The sequence below is a fragment of the Nannobrachium achirus genome (genome assembly GCF_963921795.1).
Source record: "Nannobrachium achirus genome assembly, chromosome: 14".
In the NCBI taxonomy this organism is placed as follows: Eukaryota; Metazoa; Chordata; class Actinopteri; order Myctophiformes; family Myctophidae; genus Nannobrachium; species Nannobrachium achirus.
In genome coordinates, this window is record NC_137821.1 from 19,940,721 (window position 1) to 19,960,314 (window position 19,594).

The 19,594-nt window shown below is 42.6% G+C and overlaps 1 protein-coding gene across 1 annotated transcript; it reads right to left on the bottom strand.

Moving 5' to 3' along the window:
- Nucleotides 1–3,245: 3,245 nt before the first annotated feature.
- Nucleotides 3,246–18,694, bottom strand: LOC308298518 (protein mono-ADP-ribosyltransferase PARP14-like). Its single transcript, XM_080742142.1, has 15 exons — nt 18,332–18,694; nt 16,881–17,077; nt 14,600–16,705; nt 14,180–14,416; nt 13,361–13,585; nt 12,493–12,559; nt 9,701–9,850; nt 8,859–8,918; nt 8,289–8,465; nt 7,684–7,822; nt 7,069–7,121; nt 5,917–6,651; nt 5,435–5,568; nt 4,863–5,040; nt 3,246–4,582 (listed from the first exon to the last, which is right to left on the bottom strand). The coding sequence occupies exons 1-15, from the start codon at nt 18,504–18,506 to the stop codon at nt 4,299–4,301; spliced, it is 4,917 nt and encodes a 1,638-aa protein (XP_080598268.1). The 5' UTR covers nt 18,507–18,694; the 3' UTR covers nt 3,246–4,298.
- Nucleotides 18,695–19,594: the final 900 nt, after the last annotated feature.

The window sequence follows — 19,594 nt, forward strand, 5'->3', positions numbered from 1 at the left end:
ACATGGACCCTCCCCACTCTGTACGAAGCACCCTTCATTAGCCACTTAAACCCCAGTATCTGTATTCTGGGGGGAAATGTTAGCGTAAAATAGCGGATCTACCAGTACAAGTGCACAACACGTCGATTGCGAAGGTATTTAACATAGAGCTCAAACAGAAAAGTCACTAGTAACCAGGTATAGGGTTTAAGTGGTGAAAGTATAGAGTATAAATAAAGCGTCAAGCTTCGGGTCAAACATCCTTGTCTCTGGCACAAACAAGAACTGTCGTGAAGTTTCATACCATGTTTCAGTATCGGATTGAAGATACCTATGGTCCACACGGCCCGGGAGCCCTTGGTGTAGATTCAGCCTACATTCTTTACAGAGATTGACTGTAATGCTAATAATAAAACAGGATAACATTGTTGAATAACATCCAAGCAGTGACATGATTTCTATAAGCCTACATAGTAATATATCACATACGTGGGTGAAATATCCAACAGATAAAATAACATTTATTCTGTTTCCAAGGGTCAAAGGTCAGGTAATCCAATCTAGGTCAAAGGTACTTTTTAACAAGCACTGACAGCCTGTTGTGCATAAATAGAATGCATCAGTCATCATTAATTTGTGTACAAACATAGATGAATTAATTGAATACATACTGTAGGGCCCCAATGGTAACAACACTGCAAGGTTTGACTCTTGCTGTTTTGTATTTCTGTCTAATAAAATATGCAATCAATCAAAAAACTGAAACAAACTATTGTGCCCCTAAAGCAACATCTTTATCTACATTTTAGCACCTACGTTTGTGATCAGACGTATAGTTTAGATCAGTGTTTACAGAGAAATAAATATACAGTTATGCATAGGCCTACATAAGTAATATCACAAACATTTGAGTTGATTAAACAACCTCACATCTTGTCCACACTTTTCTCAAAAGAAGATTCTGTGTTTGTTTTGTAACTTCTTCCTTCTCTAAAAATTCATCCAGCCCTATGGTCAGATCATCAGATGTATTATCTTTCGTTTTGGCATGACCGGGGGGGCTGGGGGGAGGGAAACAGGATCTGATGTGGTTTGGGGGGTCATTGTGGCCAGAATCTGAAATTCCCAAACCTGGCAGGCAGCTAGATTATGTAGAGGTGTTTTGACACATGGGTCAGTGAGGACAGGAGGAGTTACACATGGCTTACACCCTATTGGGTGTAAATCAGACATGTTCCAGACCCAGTGAGAGAGTGTCTTAGTCCCCACTGCCAGGGGTGTCGCACCAAATTCTGGGCCCTGGGTACTTTAACTATTGAAAAATAGCAGATATATAAGCCCCGAGTGCCGCGCTGCGAGCATGTAGATCTGCTATTTTTGAAAAATCGTGAAAATGTGTGCAAGTCTTTAAATATTTCAAATCCTTCTAAGGTTTTTTGAAAAAAACCTAGGCCTATGTTTCTATGTCAGTGGTGCTCAAACTCTTTCATGTGAAGGACCCCCAAAATGATATGTATTTGGCCACGGACCCCATCTCAAAATATTTAGTTCCAGGGTCCCCCCAGAAGCAAAGTTTGAGTTACAGATGTTCGCTTAAAAATATATATATATATTCAAAGATTTGCACACAGATCTACAAGCTTGCAGTGCGGCACTATTTTTCAATAGCTAAAGTATAAAATAATGAAGGCCCCACCACCTTGGGCCCCAGTCCCACTTTTCCCCCCCTTGTGACGCCCCTGCCCACTGCAAATGTTACATCGCACTGTAAGCATTTAAGATAGTGTTCTTTGACAAGAAATCTACCTGTATTTATTTTTGAATACTTGTTCATATTATGTTTTGTTATGTTATTAATGTGATCAGATAACATGTTTAGACAGCTATAGGTTGAAACTTTACCTGGTAGGCCTATCCTCCTTTCTTTGAAGCGCTAAATCGGTTGCTTTGCCCTCATATTTACGTCACATAGAGTACAAAGAAAAGAAACGCATTTAGTGCTTCAAAGAAACTAGGATAGCAGGTAAAGATTAAACCTGTAGCATCTGTCTGAAGATGCCATCTAAATAAAGACATTTACAATGTGGTTTATTGACTAGGCTTTTGTTTTGACACCAAGTTGAAAGTGCCAGTGGGTGGACCCTGCACGTGTCCGTGCAGAGAAAGGGGTGGGTAGGGACTAGGGAGAGGGTCTGGGGTGGTTTGAGAAAAGCCCTGCACAACATACCAGCTCAGTGGCCTTGTGGTTAGAGTGTCCGCCCTAAAGCTGTGTACACACTACAGATATATAGTTGAACGTTTAGCTTGGTAATTCAATGTTATCTCAATGGAAACCAGCTTTAAAGCTTTCAAAGCTTCGTTCTTTGTGTGTCCTGCATCTTTAAAGCTGGTTTCCATTGAGATTACATTGAATTACCAAGCAAAACGTTCAACTATATATCTGTAGTGTGTACACAGCTTAGGAGGTTGGGGTTTGATTCCCGGCCGCATCATACCCAAGATTCTCTGCTTGGCACTCAGCATCAAGGGTTGGATTGGGGGTAAGTCCCTGTGTCATACTAGTGTCATGTCCAGGGGGTGTACTTGTATATCATGTTCAGGGGTGTACTTGTACATCAAGCTGCCTCATGCTACAGAAACAGGAGATAGGCTCCTGCCCTATGGGCCTCATGGCAAGGGAAGGCCTGCACATCATGGTCTGCAGGATCCTGGTATGATACTGTACAATGAACCCATACTTAAACACTATATTGTTGCTCTCGGGCAGAAACCTTGTACAGTATGTACATATTTTAGCTTTATTCTTGTAAATGTACAATGCCCTATCCTGCAAAGGTATTTTCCACAAAAGTAGAAGCTCACAAAGCGTCACATTGCTTGTAGATCTGCCATCTCCGAAAAACTATGGAAGTGGTGGCTGTTTGTTTTATAGACATTGAACCAATGAAATGTATTAACGAGTTTGTGACTAAATAATATCATTGCATTGAATCCATTAGAAATTAGAACAGGTTATTTTTCCAATTTCCTATAAAGTAATAGTTTTGGTCCATCTGACAGCCACAAAATACTTCGCTGACCCCAGGTCCCCCAGAAGTGTGCGAGATCCCATCCCCTTTTCCTTCTACAACTAATCACTTTGCTCACAGCACTTCACAATATGATGCGTTGTGAGCTTTTTGTTAACAGTTAAATTAAAATAACAGAATATTGCTGGCAACATAATATACATTTCATAACAATATAAACTCAATATTCATTAAGGCAAGAGTTTTATTGTTCAGAAAGTCAGTTATATAGCAATACAAATACTATTGTATTAATTTTGATCACATACCAAGCATTTATTTGTCATGGCTGATGATGGGTGATAAAAGAAGGTGATAAAGTTGCATTGAGTGGGCAGCTGCCATACCTTCCCTTGGGATAATACGGCCACCGTCCAATCAGATCGAGCTAAAACGTCAGCGTAAGCCACTGTCAAAAGAACTCACCATGTGAGACATGGATGGAACTCTGCTGACAAACTCTGTTGCTGCAGATGGTTTGGTAGAACCAAAACCAAAACACAGAGCGGAAAACAAGAGACCTTCGACTGTTTAGTGGGACATACCATTGTGTTTGCCGTACTGTAGGTAGGCCAGTTCCTCATTGGCAGTAATATAAATGTATTAACTTTAAATGTAAATAAAGCAATGGTTATGCGATAAACCAAGTCTTTGCCTCTGGCATGTGTTCATCAGCCGTGGCCTTTAACTGATAATATAAGTAAAGATACACCTTTAATGATCCCCAGAGGGAAATTCATGTACTGTATCAAAACAGCAGCAGAAGTAAGATGCCAACACAACACAAGACAGATGTCCAGGCTGTAATCTATACATGATAATATGATAGATCATGTAGATTATAATTTCTGGGCTCAAGAGCAGCACATTAACACAGATTGAGGATCGATATACAGTACGCAGGTCATGCTTTAGGACAATTCTGAGCCACTGAAATGACCAAAAGTGAATCGAGACTTGAGAGTCCATCGATTGTAATTTGTTAATAGTGAAGACCTGTGTTGGTCTACTTCTGATTAATCTGGGTTAATCGTCTACTTCAGTAGTTCTCAACCTGTGGGTCGGGACCCCCACATGATTGGGGGGGGGGGGGTCAAGTTGTCAAATAATAAGCCTCGCAAACGTGAGGCAAAAGGCATTGTGAGATTTTCACAATATTTATCTCTAGAGCCGAGTCGTACAAAATGTAATGCCTCGACCCCTACAATTCCCAGTCCCCGGTTCAAATATGATTATTTTGTGTGAAAAGGTCTACTTGAAGGTGATGCGATATTCTGGGTAGGCCTGGTCATCATGGAAGATGACAAACATGGAGGGGTTCTGTAGCTTGTCTACCAGGCTGTCATAGCAGTCGGAGGGGTCAGAGGGCGAGCGGGGGGGCGGGGCCTTCATCGTTGGCTTCCCGACGGTGTAGCAGCCAGTCAGGATGCGGGCCACGTACAGCCGCCGCAGACCGGAGCTGTCGGGCGGAGAAAAACGATTGGCCGAGTAGATGGCGTTCACTGCAAAGTAAACGCCCTTTCCATGCATTGCACCTATGAGAGAATTACAGAAAAGCAATTGCATGAGAGAGAAGAAAGGGAGAGACAGAAAGAGAAAAAGAATGGAGAGAATGAGAGATAGAAGGTGGGGGAGGGAGAGAGAGAGAGAGATGTTTGACAATCAAAAGAAAATCAAACATAATGACATCTAATAACAAACGCATACATACTGTTGCATTATGTTTTTAAAATCAAACATAATGAGCTCTGATAATAAAACACATGTATTACAGTATACAGTATATCTAAAGATTGTGGAAACAGCATTATTTACCATGCTCTCCTGCATAGGCCCTGTCAAATTTGTTTCTTTCAATACAGTCGCATGAGTCGGCCGATGTTCCGTGGTACAGCATTCTCTCTCCAACATCGTTGTCTCCGTTCTTGGACAGGATTCGCTGCCTGCACAACGCATAGGCCTGCCACAGGAAGAAGTTCTGCACGCGCTCAATCTGCAAAACAGACACCACAGATGTACAGAACTTCCCTTTACTTGTCTTACCTTACCTCTCTCCATCTGGTCTGCGGTTTGGTTATGACAGTTTACAATTTATTTTAAACTGTCTTCTTCAGTGTGAGTGTGTAAGAGAGAGAGAGAGAGTCACCCACTCCATTGTTTTGCCCTGTTTTTACTGTGGTATTGCAGCAAAAGTAGGATTGGGGCATGGTTTATTGAGGTGGTCACACCTGGCATGAGTGTATTCGATTTAAAGAGCACATGAGTGTGTTACAGCATGTTCTTATTCCCAGTTTCACCAACTTAGCATTACCTGTAAGTAAATGTATTTAATTATTTTCAACCGTTTTCAGTGTGTGTGTGTGTGTGTGTGTGTGTGAGACACTTACTTTATGAATGTTGTAATTAGCTACAGTCTTCAGGAACCCCTGTGCTATATCTTGGTACTCTTGTGAGCTAGGCAGCAGCTCCACCCTCTTAAAGGTCTCTCCCGCGGCCATAGTTTGCCAGTATGTCGGTAACTCTGCAGTTAAAGATGATAATGTCACACTTAGCGCCGTTGGTCCCAACTTCATCATTATGTTATATGTTAATATTAAACAACAGACTAACCCCTTTAGTCATTTGTACAACTGATTTATTTTCTTGGTCAATTAGTTTTTAACCAAAAAAAGCACATACAGTACACACAAACCACAGGAATCAAACTGGTAAAAAGACAATTTGGTGTGCAGGAGGTCATAGAGAAGTGTTTTTTGGGGGTGTTCAAATAAAATGGACTCTAGGAGCAAGGGGCTTAAACCCACAGATCAATCAGTCTATAAGTCTTCAAGCAATAGATGAACCAAACAAAAACAGCACCATACAGTACCTGAAGTCTCAGTTCTTTTCACTTTGTAGGTTAAGCCCGTAAGCATGTCGGTGGCTTCCTGATTCCTTAGGTTTACTTTCACCGTGGTCCCGTGTGGTCCCTTTACATCGATGAAAAGGTCTTTATTCTCCTGGTAGGTTTGTTCCAGTTGGTAGTTAGCCTGGAGGCTGAGATCCTGCCAGACGCCGTCACTTCCCTGCATCGACCACTGTACTTTGAAGGCTACCATGGCCTCTTCCTTCTCCCGGAGCTCTCCCTGCAGGGCTCTCCTCAGAGCTTTGTCCACCAGCTCGTTGACGCTCAGCACATCCTCTTTCAGGCCTCTCAGCACGTAGACGCTCTCGCTCCATGAGCGAGATCCAGCACCGGTCCTGCCCGCGGCGCCCCCTCCATCAACGACTCCGCCGCTGTTCGCCGTTTCCCCCCTCGTTTGTGCTCGTCTCAGTTCCAGGCTCACCCCGAGGTTTCCGGCTTTGGCGCGAACGGCCTCCAGCTCCATGTCGTCGAGCTGGGAGAATTCGCCGGCCTTCACCTCTCGCTCCATGAGCTGCTGCAGCAGGGCGCCCGTCAGGTCTCGCTGCACGGAGGTCCCCAGGTTGCCGGACTGAGGGCCCATCACACACAGCGTGGCCCGCTGCGGTCTCCAGGGGCCCACTGGGCCAGGAGGAGTTGAAGGAGGGCCTTGGTTGTTTGTGGCTGATCCACGCAGGTTTTTACAGTAATTAACTGCCTTTTCTACAAGTGAATAAAAGATTGATTAAGAAAGAGAGAGAGAGAAACATGTGACCTTACTGGTGGTCTGGATTGTTTAGCCAATTGATCTAAACCCACTAAATGTCACTGTGTGGTTATTTTTGGTCCATTGAATCCATTTTAAAGCACATGTTTATTTGAAAAGACAAATATCCCCTGGGGAATACATTGATTTATGACCTAAATTTGTTGAAAAAGATCCAAGGTTTAGGTTTATAATGCCACACACAATATCAACCCAGCTATCAGATGAATTGGTAAATGACTTTCTGGAAAATGTCAACAAACATGCAATCTAAAAGTAATGACAATTATATATCATGATATAGTTAATGAATAGATAATGAAATTTATTGATAATGCCAGTATGGTCCTTATTATCTGGCTCTGTTAACACACCTTTCAGGCTGAGGCTCGGGGCGATTTGTCCAAAGCGATTTTCCAGTTCTGATCTAGAAGAACACACAGAAAAGCTGGTTGTTGGGAGTTATACTGTAGTGTATATTATGTAAATGTGTATTACGGATAAAAGTATGAGACTGTTAACTGAGGTAGCAGGAGTTATTGCTATGATTTGTGTAAAGATGTAGGCCAAGCTTCACTAAACTAAATGAATGCCAAGCATAGTAAAAACAATGCTTAGCAGAACTTGTTCAAACCACCGCATACAGTAACATGAAATAGTATCTGCTGGGTATACACCAGGTACCCAACTCATGTTTTTCACCCCTAGACTCCATGGGCCCTATTATGATCCAGGTCTTATGCCTTAACTTCTTTGCCTTTTTTTACTATTTAGTTTTTGTTTTTAAAATATTTCAAATAGCTGATCTGCAAGTTCACAACATGCAGATGTAGATCAGCATTTGAAGTATTTAAAAATGTTTTTCAGAATAGTGAAAAAAAGGTAAAGAAGTTAAGGCATAAGGCATAAGATCATAATGGATCATAATAGGGCCCCAAGTGTTCTCTCCTTCCATTTGTTTTGTTATGGGAAAAATATAATGTTCTGACCTAAAGGCCTGGAAGACAGGCTGCTGTAGTATGACGATGCGGATGAGAGACAGAACATTTGGGTTCAAGTTCCTCACAGCCGAAGCCATGCCATCCAGCATGGCTTTGCAAGCAGTGGAAAAGTCCATATTTGCTACACCTGGGGAGTGTAAGATGAAAAGACACATAAATACAGAACACAGACGAGGCTATTATTGCACACCTGCTATTATGGCTATTTTATGTATGTAAAGTAAAACTAAAATGGCTTTAAACTGACTAAATTGTGTTTTCTAATGTTATGTTGCCCTCTGGTGGCTCTCTTTAGAGTTGACTTGACAATGAGAATTGTAATTAAACATGAGTCCATCTCCAAATGTGTCTCCTTAAATAGACATGTCAAAAATAGTCTAAAAAAGCACATAGGTTATATATATATTTTAGACTCTAAGGTTGTTGTTTTTTTACAACAAGGGTTCTTTCATTAGTTTGTAATGATAATAATTAAAATGTAAACGTTTCATTTATTTATTTATATTCTTTGAGGAATCTTTAAGACATTTTCATTTTATTCTCCGGATCTTACTCTATATACTGTACACAATCGCATACCCACGCACACATACCAGTATTGATGGCAGGGAAGGACACTGAGCGATAGCCTTTGCTCTCACACGTCTTCAGGATGTTCCCACAGATCTTGTTGATCCTCTGAGAATCACACTTGAAGCTGGCATGAATGATGCTTTTACACCCCAGCAGACCAGGTCCAGTAGAGCACATCAGGTCAGCTGGAACCCCCACTGACACAACAATGTACATGTAAAACCATTAAAACCTGAGGCTGATTCTACAAATGTATAATACATCATAACAGTTTTCTTAAAAACATATGTTGCTATGTATCATTGCTGTTGGGCAAAAACCTTCTATCTCCATATTTTAACTTTGTGTGTTTTTTAATCCTACAAATTAACAGTTTCCACCCAACAGAGACAATATACAGGTATAGCTAAAATCGAAAATGACACAGATGCTTTCGCGGTTTTAAAGGGTAATATTTTGTCTGTGGATGTCAGAGAAAGCACAAACATGTATTATATAATAACTAATCAATCATCAATATAGCAATTGTCTACAACTACGAATAACCATCTCCCCTGCATTGTTGCTGCAAGTCCAATGTTCAGACGCACCTTGAGTCAGTTCAGCTAGGACACTGGGCCCTGCAGCAGTCACAATGGCTTTGGCTACACCTGTGGAAAGAACCAGATTTTTTCTATAAGATACAGCTAGAAATATACGGTACATGACCTGATATTTCTTGAATCAGGCCTTGACCAACAGACAGATCATTGACTGAACCAAACCAACGCAGGCTTTTCATTGAGACTGATGAGAAGTGGTAGATTTACACCTTATAATATGTTGTTATGTTGATTGACCTTTAAGCCTTATGATATGTTCTAACCTTATCAATAATATAGACATGGCACCGGCCAGGTATTTATTGTTTTGGGTACAACGTATTCCTTGTGAAGCAAGCAGCTAAATTCTTCTCCCTCCCATGATTTCATGTACTGGATTAACCAACACTTGAGAAAAAAGTGTCTCAGACTTGGCTAGGCTCAACTATTACTGACTAATACAGAATTCCTCCACTATGATAACCAGTCTCCAAATATATATGTTTTATATTTCGAATTTGAAATATTCCCAACAAAAAAAAAGTTATCTCCATTTCTGTGGAAAGCATGCTGATTGAGCATGGCTGGATAGCCTATTTTGACCAAACGTGTTTCTTGGTTGGAATGACTGTACCTGTTGCACAATATAAAAGAGATGAAGCAGGGACCCCTCCACTATTATATTGTATCTAAAATTGTGTTGCAGATTAAACTTTTTCATAGATGGCTTCAGACATTTAACCATTATTAAACAGTTAATACTTAGTAAACTTGACTCAGTACTGTACTGTTCTCTTTTTTCCTCTACACCAAACCTCTTTGAGGATGGGGGGGGGGGGGTGTATTAGTACCTGATTGCGGTGGGTATTTGAAGTCAGTTGTATTGACGATGACATCAGAGGTCTCATGAATGATGTCACCAGAGACCAGCTGAAGTTTGACCGTGCCCAGCATGCATGTGACCTCATGTTGGGTCGAGGAGACATGACGATAAAAGGTAGCTAAAAGAGAGAGGAATAATGGATTATTCCTTTTACATTTAACATCAGATATAAGATGAACTTTATTGTTCCCTGGAGGGTAATTATGTCATTGTAGCTATGGCATGCAGGATGAAGATAAACTATAATTAGTATAAAATGTGAACTAAAATATATTAAAAAAAAACCAATATAAATTGCAATGGAAATGTATAAAGCAAACATTTGATCAAATCAAGCTCAGGCAGTGTAAAGACTAATTTACAGTATACTGTACTTAAAGTCACAAAACTCTTTCGCCAGGTCAAAAATGTGTTATTTCCAACGGATTACATGATTTTACAGCTCTTGAATATTGACTTCAAATGAGCTAATTTGCCTTTTTTCGTCTCAGCTGTAATACCTCTGTTTTTTGTCAAGCAACACTTGTTGAAAGGGTAACACGCATAGATATAAAATCTAGATACCTCATTCGCTGCTGCAGTTCATTGGAGTGACCTGTATCACGGCCGCCATCCCAGGAAGGCACGCTGCCACTCAAAGTGACAACTGGTCAATCACAGTCTTTTTCAGAATCTAGGGTGCTTTCGAATAAACAAACAACCAGAGGGCCTAGTATATCCGGACGCACCCTGGGTTACGAAAATACCCCACCTGCCTCCGATTGGCCTACCGAACGTCCCCTTCTGTGACGCACGCAGAGGCTTGCCTTACCTAAAATGGCGCCCGAGATACAGTACGCCACAGAGTCGAAGGAGGCGCCTACCTTTTAACTCATTCCCCGCCTCCCCCGATAGTCCCGAGAAAATCCCAATGTCGCTCCCCGCCAGGCCCGATAGTCCCGAGAATTAGCTTTTATATAATGTAATGTTTAATTACATTCTCCCCCTGCTCCTGACAAATTCTGAGCCTTTTATCTTAAAGGGAACCTAAAATATCACACATCAAAGTAAGTGTGTTTGAAAAAAAGACTGTAATAATGTACAAATTGCAATACAAATGTATAAATCTCCCCAACCACAGTTAATTGGCAAAAGACGCATTTGAGCTCAAAAGGCTGGCAGCCGAAAAAAAAGAGAAGAAAAAAACAGCTGTGTGTGTGTGTGTGTGTGTGTGTGTGTGTGTGTGTGTGCACATCTCTTAGCTGGCTGGTGGTCCACGACCACTGTCTGTTTCAGTGGTCCCCCTGTCCTAATCAGCACACAGTCCCATAAAGAAATAGTGCTATCAGAGTCTCTGATTCAGAGATCTGTCTCTCTCTCTCTCTCTCTCTCAAGACACAAAAAAATTATCGCCAATTCGCCATATAAATGCTTCTAAAACATACCTGAGAATGATGATGGTTGATTAGTATCCACAGGTTACTGTATAATCCATATATCCAGGCTATAATATATTGTTTTGTAATGGTCCACAAGCAGCCAAGCAGGCCATTGTCAACAGGCGGTCCTTTGCAAAAGGGGGTCCCTGGGGGGTCCGCGGGCTCAACGCTTCGCTCAGCAGAGCAGTGGGAACACGATAATCAACTCTTACAAAATCAATCAATAAAACTGCCCGATTACATAAAGTTCACACGACGCGATCCAGTTGATTCAGAGACAAGTGAAGTGGTCCCTGAAAGGGGGTCCGTCCTCTCACTACCCTGCCTGGTCTCCAGCCAACACTTCTCAAGGGTGGTGGTCGTGGACCACCACCAAAACTCCCACGCTCCCCCACCACGCTCCTCCAAAAAAGCAAGAGATCAACTAGTGTTGATTACTAACGAGCAAAGACGCAGAGGAGCTGTTTAGCAGGGCAGTGCAGAGGATTTTTTTAGGGGCAGGGGGAGACATTTTTCTAACATGTCCTAGAATGTGAAAATAGCAGATCTACAAGCTCTACAAGCTCTCAATGTGTCACAGAGCGATGTGTTGAGCTTGTAGAGCTTGTAGATCTGCTATTTTCACATTCTAGGACATGTTAGAAAAAAGACTCATGCCCCCTTTGATGTCTATTTGTGTGTGTGCACCTGTACAGATCAAAACCCATCCGAGACCGAAAACAGACACATAGAGACAGAGAGAAAGCGCCCCCAAGTGGGGGCTCACATAAATGCTCACATAAATACTGCAATATACAGTAGTATATATGTGAAATTGCTGAGTGTATGGTCAGACATAGCCAATAAAAATATGTTTCTCTGCATTTTTCTAAACAGAAAAAAAAAAAAAAAAGAAATCCTATTACATAATTACATTAGTACACTTATCTGATAATGCCTGAAGCCATAAAGACAAATATCAAGTGAGTTATCCACTTGAAAAGCGATCGATCACAAAAAGGTCAATATTTCCAGTTGTTTCAATTATAGCTGGATTTTGGTCAAAAATGGCTATTTTGAGATGGCTGCAACTATAGAAAAAAAAGCTTTTTATTTATTTGTTTTATTTTTTGGTGAGACTAGAGGTGGTCCTGTTTCAATTCAGGTCCTGTATGACACAAAATACAGAATACAGAATTTAGGAAAAATGTCAATATAAAAAAAATATATCAATTTTTTCATTAAACAAAATGGCAGGGGAGCCAAACAGTCAATGTTAAAATGGCGGCCAATGAGTTAATGTCTTTTATGAATGGTAATACAAACAAATATAAATGAGCCGTAAGCTTGTCGCTAGACCCACCCTGATCTGGTTGAGCATCGTTGGTGAAGCCTCTGAGATGCAGAGCCCCCTGAGCAGCCTGCAGAGCCTGAAGTCAATTCAAATGAAACAGACGCAAGGATGTTATACTTCTATGGTACCAGCAATACCCCACCTGATTCTATTGTTGAGAAAGTTGACAGGCCATCCTTGTAAAAAAGAAAAAGAAAAAAAAAGAAGTGGCCTACTGTAACTTACATAAAGGTTAAATCAAATACATTAAAATGAATAGTCCTACAATCAAGAGTTTATTTGCCAATAACAAGCAGAGACAACCTCAATATAAAGTAGAATGCCATTTATTCAAGACTCCCTCTTCCCGATTTACCTGCATACCAAACATTGACTGTTTTTAACATCCAGAATATTAGATAGTGTTGTATTCAAGGGCCTTTTAAATGCAACCAGAGAGCTTTACTGTTGCACTTTGGACTTTCTGAGATAACATTTACATTATCTTATGAAGTGTGTTAAATGTTAGTTTAATTACTGTGACTACAGTAGATACTTCAGTGCTCGTTTCTGTAATTTTTGCTGGAATGAACTGCAATGATTTAAGAAGAGGTTTCTATGTGCTTTTATGCATGTAACATTACATTTTATGCTGTTACGCATGTATCGATCATCTGAGCATATTACTTTGCCTAAGGAACCTCTTTCCCATAACATTCAGATAAACTAGCAAACTGAACCCCTACCACTAACCAAACAGCTACTGTTAACCAAAACCCAACTATTAGCCAAACTCCTACCGTTAAAACCCCAACTTTTTTTAAACTACCCGGTAATAAAATAACTAAATCTCAAGTAACATTACATTACTATTACATTAATATTAGTCTTTGCTCACCTTGGCAGAGTCTTTGTCATTGGGGTGTATTACAATGCGGGCCAGACATGCTGTTCTACTGGCCCGGTTCTGTTCATGATCGCGGATTTCCTCCAAGACGACCCTGGCAGCCATGTGATGAGGGAAACGCAGCAGAGCCCCTGTTCCCAACACAGGCAAAGCCACGGAGCCAAAGCCTTTGCTCTCACAGGATGCCAGAATGCTGCGGGTGCCCTGCCTCAGAGCCTGGTTCATTCAGGTTAGTTCAGAAAGGAGATTGATTGGGTCAAAGTTTGTTTATCGAAATATTGAAAAGACTTCCAGACAGACAAATACATGTATGCACACCAGGGGTCATTGCTGGGCTGGCTTGTGGTGGACATTTTTGTTAAAATTACATTTTTGCCATGTACTGTACATGAAAATGAGCGGACAACAATATTACCAGAAACACATAAAGAGCCAGCTGTATGAGTGTGTACGGGTCCATTTGGTTCCATTTGTACACTCAGAGTTAGACCTTGGGTCCTTGAAAATAAAACATTTGAGAACCACTCAAACGTAGTGGACTAATAATGTGCCATAGTGTCCTAGTAAATCAGTGTCATACATAATCTGAACTAGACAATTTGGAGACTTGACATTCAGTATTTGGGTATTCTGATCAAAATAAGAACATTATAATGATGTGTCAAACAGAAAATAAAACATTTGCCACAAGGCCAAGGCTTTGCCATGGACACATGTCTATGTACGGACATATTGATGACCCCTAATGCACATTATGTTCTTATCCCAGCCATCCAAACGCAAGCTCGCACACAAATCCCACAGTCTGACCTGAACTGCTGTTCCGTTTGGGTTGTTGTCCCATGGACATAGGTTGAGGAAGTACACCCCCTTGCAGGGAAGCCCTGGCAACCCTTCCACCAAAACCATGTCACCAGGAAGCGTCGCTCCCCCAGCCTCTCTGTGGAACTGAGCAGTCAGCTGAGGTCCGACAACACGGGACAACGTCATCCCCACACGGGTGGAGACAGGATCATGGCTGACCATAGGTGAGACCATAGCATCCACCTAGAAAAAAATAGTTGAGCAATATTAGAGTAGTGAGCATGCTTTGTGGTACACAGTTGTGGCTGCACTGGCCAAACTTGTAATAAACAAGTTTTATTTTGCAAAACAGCAATGTGTTTCATGTTCTTTCTATACATTTTTCTGTGAAGCACATTGAGTTTACCTTTGTGGCTTGACTCTCACCTGCTGTGTTTCGATGATTCCCTGAATGATCTCCACCTGGACACAGCTGACATCGCCGCCTGCTGTGGTCCCGCTTGTTTCGTTTGGGCCAGTAGCATCAGCGAGATCCCTCTGGAACCCATGAGCACTCTGTCCCATATCCATCGGGCGGAGAAGCCTGTCACAGGCATCGCGCAAGACCCTGGCTACTTCCCCTCTGCTATCAATCAGGGTGACTTTATTCAGGGAATGCGTCTGACTAGCAAAGTCCCGCACAGCAGTCACAATGGCCTCTGCACACACTTTAACAGAGACCCCAAATATTTTGGAGCTGATACAGGGTAAAGCTATGGACTGAAGCTCCATGGTTACTGCTAAATTCAGAGCCGTCGTGACTGTTTTTTCCAATAGGACCTTCTCCATACCGTTTACTCTTCCTGCTATAGGCCCGACAGCATGAAGGAGGACCTTGCAATTCAGGTTTCCTCCTGTGGTCACCACCGCATCACCAGTTGAAATTTTACCTTTCTGCTTGACAATATTTCTGCTTTCTTTTTGGACTTCCGGACCTCCTGCACGGCTGAGTGCTGCAGCGACACCCCCACCATGCTCCAGGTCCTCATTGGCAGCGTTAACCAGGGCATCAGCATGCACTTTGGTGATGTCGCCCTGGCAGACCAGTATCTGCAGCCCCCCAAGTTGGTAACTTGCAAGTTGGTAACTTGTGACTCCTTGACTCGGCCCTGCACCTGATACCATGTCCTCCTGAAGCTGTATAAGGCAACGGTGAGAGCAACCAACCTTTTGCAGTGTCTCTATCCCTGGGGGGCTTTGGAAGTAACGCAGTGCCCCCGGCAGGTCAATGCTAACCGTCTCTCGAGCCAGGGAGTCCAGAAGTGGACCCAGCCTATTCCTAACCTGGGTTACTTGACTGGATGGACCTGTCAGCACTACGCTGGGGCTGGAGGATGAGGATAAAGGGTGGATTGTCACACCTGAATGGTCAAAGCCATTCAGCTGCAGCAATTTAGGTAAGCAGGTGGCTATTCCTGTGAAAGGGAGAACAACTCTTCCTTCAATATTGGACAGGTCCAGAATGAACTGTGCAATCACTTCATTCAGTTCGTCAACCTCTTTGGCGTGACCTAGGAGGTGAACAATACTGCTTGCACCAAACCTTTGAGCAACCCTGCATCTTCCTTGGTTCAACTCGTTGAGCCTGTACTCAAGCTTTGCCCTAAGCTCAGGAGGCACAGCAGAGTGGTTTGGAACTTCAACCTTTACCTCCTTGAACTCGCTTCGCAATGCCCTCTCTATGTCATCCAGTTTACCAGAAGAGAGGGTATAGAGTCGTAGCTCTGTGTCACCCAACTCAATTTCCACCTCACCACCAGCCCCTAACAAGTCTCTAAGCTCCCCAGGACCCCCATATGCTTTTCTGAGGAGGCTCAAGAGATGAGGGCTCACCTCAGCCACCACCTTCTCCACCACCAGGTCCTCCTTCTTGGAGATCCACTCTCCAGCTTTTCGAACCTCCCCCACAGAGCCTTCCAAAACTAACTGTCCCTCAGCTCCCGGCTTGACCGTCACGCCAGGAACAAACCCTTTCAAGTCACTTTCTATTTCGTCCCAGAGGAGTCTGAGTTTGGCTACACCCAGTCGGCGGGTGGAGCTCCATTTCTGACTGACCACTGAGCCTTGACGTTTGACCTGCGAGTCCTCAAGGCTCCTCAGCCTGGCTTGAACCTCGGAACACTCCCCGACAACAACGGCCACCACACCAGAATCTCCAGCCTGGCTGTACACCCTAAAGTCATCTGTCGGCTGACACTGAAGGAGAAGCTTGACTTTGTGTGGGTCCACCTCAAAGTGGCAGGTGTAATGTTCCTTAACCTGGTCAAAGACTCTCTCCACCTCAGCCCTCCAGTGTTTGACCTCCTCCACGCCCAGGCTGGTTTGGGACGAACTCCTGACCAAAACACTACCTGCTTCTGCTTCTATGTGGAGCTGGGCACAACACCCTAAAGAGGAAAGTTCATCCTCTAGCTTCTTCCAGGGCCTGGGGCAGTCCTTGAGGTACCGGACAAGGTACTCATCAAGGTGTACTTCATGAGAGAGGTGGGGACTCTGTGGTAAAGAAAACACATGGTTATTATTATTATTATTTTACAAATAGAGGATAAGACTTTTCAGTGTTTGTGAAGTCAACTGGACACGTGGCTCTCCAGAACCAGCCTGCTCCCGGTGAACACAAGTATCGTGAACCACTCAAGGTTCAAGGTTGTACCATTGAATGCCTCACCTCTACTGAAGTAGCAAACAGTCTCGGGCTGGAGGCAGTGGATGGGGAGGGTGACGGGGTGGAAGGACTGGGGCTTGAGGGAGTGGATGTGGAGGGTGACAACGTGGAGGGACCGGGGCTGCTTTGGACAGTGAATGCCAGAGGCCCGTCAGGTAGGTCCACTACGTGTTTAGACTTTTTCAGAACCCTCTCTTGATCTGAGAAGATATGAGGGGAGAGGTATTAGCTAAAGACAGATGTATTAGGCAGAGAACCCCCATCAAAATATTGTGTGCCGGGGACACCCAGAAGAGATTTGTGTTAAAACTTTTAGATTTTTCAAAATATTTAAAAAATACAATAGACAATCTAAAAGCGAGCTTGAAGATCGGCTATTTTGTGATGGTATAAATAAAATAAAATCACACTCGTGTGAACTGAGCGGTGGTGTGTGTGTGTGTGTGTGTGTGTGTGTGTGTGTGTGTGTGTGTGTGTGTGTGTGTGTGTGTGTGTGCAACAGCGCCCCTCCCTTAACATGTGTGGTCAGAAAAGGTTACTGCAGGAGTGCAGGCTACGGACACGGAGACAGACAGACAGACAGACAGACAGACAAACAGACAGACAGACAGACCCACACACACGGCCACGTATAGGAGCGTTGTGACCACCGCTCAAAAACTAATATTGTTGGGCACCCCTGTGGGTCGCCGGAACCCACTTTTAGAACCACTGGTTTAGATTAAGACTTGTGTAGATGTATTTCATCGATGTTGACATTTTCAATCTATCCCACTGAGCACTAGTCTAAAATTGGTCTAAAAATCAGTTGGGCGGTGGTAGGCAGGGGGCGCAGTGGCGCACCCGGTGAAAGCAGGAATTACACCCAATGTAAACAGGAAGTAAACGAGGGAGAAAAACTGGCGTTCGGCCACAGACGGGATTAAAACACTTTATTGAATAATATGGACTAATACATTGTGCAAAGACCGCGGGCCTAATGAACACTTGGGGCAAGAGGGTAAGCACCTTTTATATTTTGCATTTGTGCATGTTCGGAGCCTTGCGGGCTTTACTGGTGACATTCCCGGGTAGCCTTGGAGTTGAACCCCATGACGCTCATACATTGAAAATGTACTAGAGTCTATAAGCAGTACATGTATGCACACAACACAAGTATAAACCGATTTATCTTTGCAGTGAAAAGAGTTTAGGGCTCTCAAATAGAGAAAGAGAAACAAACTGACTTTAACTCATCTTCAAATGTGAAAGTGAAACAACGTTTACATTATCTGAAAGTATATCCACTATATTTTGTAGGAAACAGAAACGTACACAGATTTACTTTCACTTTCCCTTAATTATTACACAACAACATCCAATGACCCAGACAAGTAGAACAACTGAATGTGTGTTTAATACGTCGTGTTGTTGCATTTAATCCTAATATTTTCCATTTAACTCGGTAAACTCACCTGTTTTATCTCTGAACTCAATGGCATAAAGTCCATCAGTGACGGTCTTCAGCTGTCCGCAGTCCCCTCCGCCTGACTTGCGGCGAACTTGGAAGTGTTTTTCTACTTTCCTCTTCTGTTGTGCGTCCAGACTGCGACACTCGAAGAACACCGCATGTGTGTATGGATCGCCCATGGTCAAAGACAGACCGTAGATTAAAATATATATTCCTCAATATACTCTTATTTATATATTATTCCTCAGTAGAATTGCGGCCAGCAGGACGCAGGTGCTACTGCTACAGAGACTCTATAGTTGAGTACAGCTGACGCCTCTCTCTCTCCCTCCCTCTGCTGCTCACCTCCTCCAGACTCCAGTGGTGGAAAAAAGTAGGCTACTCACATGTTTTACTTGAGTAAAAGTATCAATGTAGAAATACTCTGTTACAAGTGTATGCTTATGCTATACGGTACACGTACAGTAAGTAAGTCCAGAATTCAGAATTTACTTGAGTGAAGTGCAAAGGTATTGGTATCAAAGTGTAATTAAAGCAGAGCCTACCAAAAGTAAAAGTAGGCCTACTCCTACTCACCCCTTTCAAGTTTTCAAATGTATAAACATCTTTTGAAAATAGCAGATCTACAAGCTTACAATGTGTTGCATCGTGAAGCATTGTGAGCTTATAGATCTGCAACTATTTAAAAAAATCACACCCGTGTGAACTGAGCGGTGGTTTATCTCTCCCCCCCCCCCGTGTGTGTGTGTGTGTGTGTGTGTGTGTGTGTGTGTGTGTGTGCGTGTGTGTGTGCCTGGCCTGGCCTGAAAACAGCGCCCCTCCCTTAACATGTGTGGTCATAAAAGGTACTACACCACTTGAGGCTACATACAGACATACAAACAAACAAACAAACATACATACCTACACACACGGCCACGCTATGGAGACGGTGTGACCACCGCTCAAAAATAGACCTAGGGCCGAAGTGGTTAATATATGTTTTGTATTAATAATCCAAATCTAGCTACAAAGTAACTATAGAGTAACTAAAGTTTAAAAATAAAAGAGTGGGGGGGAGAGAGAGAGAGAGAGAGAGAGAGAGAGAGAGAGAGAGAACCTAATAATGAATGTTTTTTTATTTTGTGAAAAGATTTATTGCACTGTATTTACTTTCTTTTTGGCTTATTATTTTATTATTACTATTATATTTTTCTATTTATTACTACTAATATTATTATTACTACTATCATTTTCTTTTCTGTTTGTATTGCACCTTTACTTATGT